The 8126-nt window shown below is 41.5% G+C and overlaps 1 protein-coding gene and 1 pseudogene across 3 annotated transcripts; both read right to left on the bottom strand.

The window, feature by feature from the left end:
• Positions 1 to 2730: 2730 nt before the first annotated feature.
• ARL4A (ADP ribosylation factor like GTPase 4A) lies at positions 2731 to 5396 on the bottom strand. 3 transcript variants are annotated; one of them, XM_033192785.1, is made up of 2 exons: positions 4483 to 5083; positions 2731 to 4048 (listed from the first exon to the last, which is right to left on the bottom strand). In XM_033192785.1, the coding sequence occupies exon 2, from the start codon at positions 3957 to 3959 to the stop codon at positions 3357 to 3359; it is 603 nt and encodes a 200-aa protein (XP_033048676.1). In that variant the 5' UTR covers positions 3960 to 4048; positions 4483 to 5083; the 3' UTR covers positions 2731 to 3356. The 3 variants fall into 3 exon arrangements, with proteins under 3 accessions (XP_033048676.1, XP_033048675.1, XP_033048678.1); XM_033192784.1 differs by having other exon boundaries at positions 2731 to 4045; positions 4483 to 4639; XM_033192787.1 differs by lacking the exon at positions 4483 to 5083 and adding an exon at positions 5174 to 5396 and having other exon boundaries at positions 3032 to 4045.
• A 784-nt stretch (positions 5397 to 6180) lies between these two features.
• On the bottom strand, positions 6181 to 6587 carry LOC117072521 (annotated as a pseudogene).
• Positions 6588 to 8126: the final 1539 nt, after the last annotated feature.

Raw genomic sequence — 8126 nt, 5'->3', positions numbered from 1 at the left:
ATTGGATATATACTCTGGCTGTGGTTTGTTGAGACTATTACCTCTAATCTTCATAGATTTTAATATTAACATTATGACTCTGCATTGGCACCTTATATTGGTTCATATTAAGGCTTAGACACTCTAGTATTTCATAACACTATGATCTATTTCCAGAATGTTCTGCCAAATTTAGACCTTAAAGGTAAAATTTCAGCTTCAAATGATGGTGTACTCAAGATTCTCAATTGCATCAGCTGAATGCTGTTTTACATCATCTAAAGTTTGATAAAACATTTTTTTTTGCATCTTTATTATCACTGATGAAATCACTGTTTACATTACAAAGGAAAATTGTTATATTAAACAGAACCCTGAAATACTGAAGATTTCCTTCAACATCACGATGAATTATTAATGGAACAATTCTTGTGTCAAATGCCTTGTACAGGCTGGGCGTGGTGGCTAATTTCTGTAATCCCAGCACTTTGGGAGGCTGAGGCAGGAGGATCACCTGAGGTCAGGAGTTCGAGAACAGCCTGGCCAACATGGTGAAACCCCCTCTACTAAAAATAAAAATTAGCTGGGTGTGATGGTGTACCTGTAATCTCAGCTGCTTGGGAAGCTAAGACAGGAGAATCACTTGAACACAGGAGGCAGAGGTTGTAGTGAGCTAAGATTGTGCCACCGCACTACAGCCTGGGCAAGAGAGCAAGACTCTGTCTCAAAAAAAAAAAAAAAATTGCCTTGTACAAACAAAGTCTATGTCTTTCCCTCTGTTCATAAACCATCATTCATTTACAGACTAGTAATTCTTCTTATATATATTAATAACTTCATTTTTTGTCTCCCTATATTTAGTTCATTTTTCCATGATTAAGTCTTAGTAAACTTTTGATGGTTTAAGAACACCATTATAAACTATTTTAAGAACAATTCTGCATATTTTTAAAATTAATTATCTTTATCAAAAGGTTTTTTCTTAAACTTTGTTCTTTGATATTAATTTGGATTCGGCTGAGCAGTCCTTAATATTTTGTATTAAACCAAGTAACTTCAAATACAAGAAAATATTTTAGAAATATGCACTAGAAATGGTGCGCCATAATAGAAAACTAGATATAAAAGCATAGTCTAAACTCTTCAGGATTTAAAGACTCATTATACTATGGTGCTAATAACTAAAATGGGGGTAGGGAACTTGAACTTAGCACGCTAGAAAATCTTATGATGGGTTTTATAGCTGAAATTGTCTTCTATAAATCAAAGTTTGTACAGTGTTCATGCCATTTTGTCTTTTGTTTTTGCCCATTAAATATGAAAAACTTAGATAACAATTTGCTTATGTTCTTAGGCTACAAAGGGTCAACACACAAGCTTTTGAAATAGTTAAAAACAGCACTATTTTATATAGTAGGTAGACAGAAAGTACAGGCAAACTGAAAAATCTAATTGATACACTGATTTTTTTTTTCCAGAAAGCTTTATTAATCCATCATGGATCTACTCATGTTTGCAGCAGATACCATGACTTCATCACCAGTGAAGGGAGAAAAAAAAAAAAAAAAGAAAATAGCCTTCAATGCCTGTCACATCTAAGCAGATCTAAACTACTATGGGACTAAACAGCCTAGCTGGTCAGTTGTTATTTCACATCTAATTAAAAGCTTCAGCAAAAGTGGAAATACATTAAAATTCAAAATCTAATACTATTCTCCTAGTGCCTCAAGTAGTTTATTGGTAGTAATTATCCACATTTCTATAAACATTCTAAGTGACCATCACTAGTGCAGGAATATTTAACATATGAAGTCTCCACATGAAGCTACTTCATTCATTTTGTGTGACACAAGAATCAAGGTTCCAAACACTCAGTTATGCCACTAAAAACAAACAAACAAACAAAAAACAAAAAAAAAAGCCAAAACAAATCCTGCTAGCAAAATGCATTTCTTTCGGTGATTTTTCAGAACCAACAGCTGTTGCTTTAGACATAAAAAATAAGCTGATTTAGTAATATATGGTCACTGGAAGTAAGTCTCTGTCTGTAGATAAGAATTAGATAAAGGTCTTTCCTCCTTATAGAGCTTTTTATCCAATGTAAACAGCACCAGTGAATTTTCATAAAACAGGTTTGTTACTTTCCCCTCATTTTCTATAATTGTAATTCTTATCTGCCATACTGTTACCATTTCTTCCTCCCTATAATCAGGACTGGACAGCCCATGTAATACTGTTCAATTTGTAAACAAAAAATTAAAGCTCAGAACACATACAGGGTATCTTTTACATTTTCATTCTACAGCGCATCTTTTACATTTTCATTCTACAGCGCATCAAGTATATTTATAAAGCTTTTGCTCTTCCCAACACACTACAAAAATATATAAAAACCACATTTGTTTTCAGCCAGCAAATATTAATAAAACAAATATCTCATAACTGGAATATTTTAGAAACCACATATTTTAATTACATCCTCTTGACTAAATCATTAATTTCCTTCTTCATAAATCCATATATGTATCCAGTGCATATTTATTAGTTTACATGCCCATATTTACTATGAATGAGTCAATTATTTTAGGTTCTTCAAGAGAAAGTGCTTCTGACAACAAACTATTTCTATAATAGTCCTAAATCCCCCAAAAAGTTGTTTTAAACCTGTGTAGAACGATGCATAGCTATTTCTAAAAAGTAAGACTACACACCAAAACATGCTTTGTCAGGAAAACTAATCATGCACTTGAATACACCCCAAATATCTTATTTTTATTAAAGGTAGACCAACTTAAACATTGTCTAGAATTAAGCTATACCATTAAATTACTTGATTCCAGAAAGCATCAAAAATCATTTGGCCAAAACTTAAAAAATACTCCTTGTTCCTTACTTCAAAAAAGGACTGGTTGGACCAATGTGATCAATATAACTGCATATATGTTAATCTACCTTAACATTTCCATCGATTAGCACTTGATCATTACAAAGCCTTGTATGCAGTTTTCTTGCAAAGGCTTCCCCCGCAAAAAGATATAAGCACAAAGCACTAGGCAGACACTCTTGAAAGTTTTATTTCACTAACTTCAGGCCAAATTTCCACAACTGTGTTCTGGTCAATTTCCCATCCTTGCTTGGCTTCCCCAAATGCTAGTACCAAAAGATTTGTGGGGTAGGGAGAAGAGACCACTTTAAGAAGCACTGCATTTACTCATCTTCCACAAGGCAACAGAGTTGGGCATCTGATTGTTCAACAAAACAAAGCTTTAATAGCATCCAGGAGGGCAGACAGGCAAACCAGGTTGTAGACACTCTTCTATTTGTCAAAATCAGACCAGAGAAAACCTACTCCACACAGATACAATAGGTACTGATATTCATCTTTTCTTTTTCTGTTGCCGCAACATTTTTCTTCTTTTAATGATCATATCATGTAGTTTCTCAAGTCCTTCCTTTAGGCCATCTCCTATGATTGCACAGGTAGGCTGCAAATGCCAAGGAGTTGATGAGCTCAGTTCACCCATTGCTAACAATTTCTCAATTTCTGAAAGAGACAATGAGTTCCTCAAGTCTTGTTTGTTAGCAACTATAAGTACAGGGACTCCTTGATTTTCTGATATCCTAGTTATTTTGTGAAGTTCAGTTTTGGCTTCCTCCATCCTTTCGACATCAACAGAGTCCACAACAAATACAATGCCATCTGTGCATCTAGTATATGACTTCCACAGTGGCCTTAACTTCTCCTGACCACCTACATCCCAGAAGTGAAACGTGACTGTTTTAGAATTTCCCAAGGTTACCTTAATTTTCTCAGTGTTAAATCCTTTGGTAGGTACGGTATTTACAAATTCATTGAACTGCAGCCTGTATAAGACAGTTGTCTTTCCAGCACAGTCCAAACCCAGAATAACAATGTGGAAGGATTGAAATGAAGGCAGGCTGGACAGGATAGAAGTCTGGTCTGATAGCCCATTCCCCATTTCCAGGTGCAAATAAATGTCCCAAATTGAAGTGCTTTTCTCTTCTTGCTTTAGAACTTCTCTTGGTAGCTGATTCAGCTATAAGACTGCTGGGAGAGGGAAGAAATAATAAGTTATTCTCCTGAAATAATACATTAAAACAGATTTTCTCTACTTTGCTAAAATAAACAACACGAAGAACTTACTACAACTTGCTTCGCTAAACCAGACGAGATATGAAACGTACATAAAAACACACACAATTCAAAACAAATGATGGAATAACAGTGATTGAAATTATCTGGTTTACTTAAAATGCAGTAATATGTACGTTTTTCTCCTGGGCCCCCAAACCTCAAAGACCTCATTCTGGAAAGAACCTAGTTAACAATATGTGGTCTAAGTGGCCATAACCACAAAGTGCCTATTTGGCAGAAAACTCATAAGCAGATAGTCCTATCTTGGGAATCTAATTCCACATGCCTAACAGCATACCCAAGATCACTATTACCTCCTACCCCTTCCAAAATAACAACGTTCTCACCTCCCGATCTGGAGTCTGGGTCCAAATGAGAAAGCATTGGCAAGCGTTTCCACGCAGGGATAAGCACCCCCACCTCTTTCCAGCTTAGCTCTCCAAGCAGCTCTGGCAGTTATCGCACTAGAAACCTTGGACTCAGACTCCGACCACGCCCACTCCTCCCGGTCCACCCATGATCCCAAATCCCATTGGTCACCCGCATCAGGGTAGCCATGCAACTCCCGCCCCCGCTCCGTAATTGGTGAGGGTAATTGCCGCTCCCAGTACTGCGGAGCTGGGCTCTCTCGGTCCACCGGCACCACCTGTTGCCCTTAAGTTAGAAAAGGCGGCGTTCTCGGAGGGAGCCAAGCAGCCGCTGCAGGTGAAGGGGGGCCTCAGGCGGTCAGGTCGCCGCCAGGCTGCCGACTCCGTTCGGCCCGGCGCACCTGCAGCGCAGCCAGGGCGCCAAGCTGAGGCTCTCACATCCGGGGCCCGCAGTCACCGCCAACGCGTTAACCCTTTGTCCGCAGGCCCACGGGTGCCGGCTGTGACCGCGCGGGCCCCTGAGGTGCTAGAGATTAGACCTGGCGCGCCCGCTAGGGTAAGCCCACCCTCCCCGGAGCGGGATCCCTTCACCCTGCCCCTCCGTACACAATCGGCTCTTCTCCCTCGACAGGGCGTGGCCGCCGCGGCCGCCCACCCAGCCGCAGCTCACCTGACTAACCGTCCTTCCTCTCTTCACTCAGCGTTTCTCCCAGCCGCTGGGGAGGCGCGCCGATACCTGTTCCCTGGCACCCGGGAGGCGTGGGCGACGGCGGAGGACTGGGCGCCTGGCGGGCGCCGCGCGCCAGGCTGCCCTAACGGTGCTCGCCCAGCAGCTCCACGCGACAGTCCCCGCCCCCTCCCGCGCGCCGCCCGGGCGCCGGCCTGTTGGGGGCGCGCAGGAGCCGCGTCTCCTAGCAACGCCAAAACAAGGTCGAGTTCGAATGGGCCTATCGCTGGCTGCCCGCGAGGTCGGATGGGACTTCCGGCCTCACCCCTGAGCGGTTGCTACTGGTAGCCCTGTCTGTGGCCGCCCGCCAGCCTGGCACGGGTCCCCCCCCCCCCCACCGCCTTTCTCGGGGCGCCTAGGGCATCTGCGGGGCAGCAGCCAAGTGATGCGAGGTTAGGGATTCCGTAGTTCACGGGTTACGGGTGGTCCCGTATATATCGAGGTGACGTGGAGGTTCCCAAGTAGTTGGCCTTAAGCGGCCTGGGTAGGCTGGGCTGCTAACCGCCTTCCTTCGCTTTTTGTAGAGCAAGTGAACGCGCTCTCTCACGTGGTTCCAGCAGCATCCCTGGGAGCTGGCGACAGATAGAAATATTACAGTTTGACACATAAGGAAATACACTCTGAAAGATGAAAGAGATGTTTCTTTTTTTCTTTTTCTTTCAAATTGCTCACACAATTTTAATTGCGATAATTTCCGATATACCATTCAACTACACCATTTGCATGTGCTGTAGTGAGACATGGGAGTAAGAGTATTTTGCTTGAGTGTCCAGTTCTCTTTAAAACCAGCGTTTGCAGTTAACGACTTGGAAAATACAACACAAAAAGCCATCTAGCCTTTTTAAAAAATCTCTATTTATCCCTTCAAAATTCCCTTTGTGGCCATATACATACTAGGTGGCTCTACCTGCAGAAAGCTGCATTTTCCAAGCAGCGGGAGAGTTTAATTCTTAACTTTCCTGTACTCCAGCCTCTGCTGGCTCCCTTACATTTTTGTTTGCATCCTCTTCTTTGTCTTCTGTGCCTTTCGTTCTAGGTTAATCTGAGCAAGCTCTTCACTTTTGTCTGTGATGTATTTTAGCAGTGAATTACTCCTTCTGGCTAAGAGCTTCACATCTTCAGTGTTAATGGTGGTTCTTTTCGCATGTCTTGCACACATTTCTAGATCTTGCATTGTCGAAAAGTCAGCTCCAAAATTGCTGCAATGATAAGTTTGCTGAACTGCATCTCTGCCCAATGCCACTTCCTCGCAAAGACAACCCGTAGTGTAGTGCCCTGCTGCTTCCTTTGGCCTCTGTTGGTAAGAAAATGGCTAAGAAAATCGCTGCTGCTCTTCCGCCTCCATTTCCTCCTTCATCAGAACGGGGAGGCAAACGCGCGGAACGGAAAGGGGCTGTGGGGCAGCGGCCAGATTGGATTTTCCCTCCGCAGCCCTGAAGGGATGTTTCTAATGACCCAAGGAAAATTAGCGGTGGTCCTGGAACTGTTCATCTAAGTCTACTAGTCATCAAATGCAAAATGCTTTTCACTGGATGATTCTGACTAAATGTAGTTTTGTCTTTGATAATAAGTTCACAAATATTTATTTAACACCTAATAGGCTGTAGACACAATTCTGTGTGCTTGGGGATAAAATGGTGAGCAAAACACGCTGTCCCTGCCCTTGTGGAATATTGGAGTCTCTATGGATAAATAAATTTATAAAATGTTTTCAGCGGTAATTTCAGGGTTCTTATGACAACCTGCAAAAGAAGTAATGACTTAAAGTTGTAGGAAAGCTTTAGTCGACAAAACATCTTTTTGGTGAAGACTGTAAGATTGTAACTTGGAAGAACCTATATGGTACACTTTTTAAAAATTGTACTTTTTTTCTTTTTAAATATGGATTGGAATTTCCTCAAGAAATATCATAGTTTTTCTCAAGACCACTATTGCCAGTGGTATTTATTTCTTTTATGACTAGCACAGGAACGTGCATACTTGTCATACTGGATTCTTGAAGTCGAAAACAGGCTGGCCAACGTGGGGAGACCCCACCTCTACGAAAAATACAAAAAATTAACCGGGCGTGGTGGCAGGCGCCTGTAATCACAGCTACTCAGGAGGCTGAAGCAGGAGAATCACTTGAACCCAGGAGGCGGAGGTTGCAGTGAGCTGAGATCGCGCCATTGCACTCCAGCCTGTGCAACACGAGCGAAACTCCGTCTCAACAAAAACCAAAAAAACAAAACAAAGAAAAAAGCGACGTAAAAACCTAAGTTCTAAGCACAATGCATAATTTCAAGACAGCCACACAATTTTGGGAATAAAACCTAGAAACATCAAACGGCACATTCTGTAAACATTAATCTATTATAAACTAAGGATTGCCTGATTAGTTATAATTGTGAAATCTCATTAGCCATTCACATAATCAGCCAATAATTGATAAAGGGCTTAGTGCAATACCCTATTTCCTTTTCTTGGAAATTCAACAGGGATTCTTTATTAAACTGGAATAACTTGCAGATCCTCCTTAAGTCAAGAATTTAGAGCAAGAAAATTCTATGGCCACCCTCTGTTTACAGTAGTTTTGAAATCAGTAGGCCCTTCCCGTATTCCTTGCATAGTCTTCCCTGGAGCAAAAAGGGGAAAAAGGAAAACAAAAGCACTGAGGGCTTGCAATCTTGCAGAATCACCCTCAGTGAATTGCACTTTCATGTTATACTCTAGGTTTTAACACTACAGTAGTTGTTGGCAAACTGCAGCCTGTAGGTCAAATTCAGGAGGTAAGAATGGTTTTTACATGTTTAAAGGGCTGCGAGAGAATGGATAGGAAAAGAATATGCAATCAAGATAATCTATGCCCCCCCCCAACACACACATACAAAATAAATGTGCTCTCTGCTTCTGTAGA

Source organism: Trachypithecus francoisi, unplaced genomic scaffold (assembly GCF_009764315.1).
Source record: "Trachypithecus francoisi isolate TF-2019V2 unplaced genomic scaffold, Tfra_2.0 Lachesis_group4, whole genome shotgun sequence".
In the NCBI taxonomy this organism is placed as follows: Eukaryota; Metazoa; Chordata; class Mammalia; order Primates; family Cercopithecidae; genus Trachypithecus; species Trachypithecus francoisi.
Note: the sequence above shows the minus strand (reverse complement) of the source record. Positions and strands in the feature narration are given on the sequence as shown.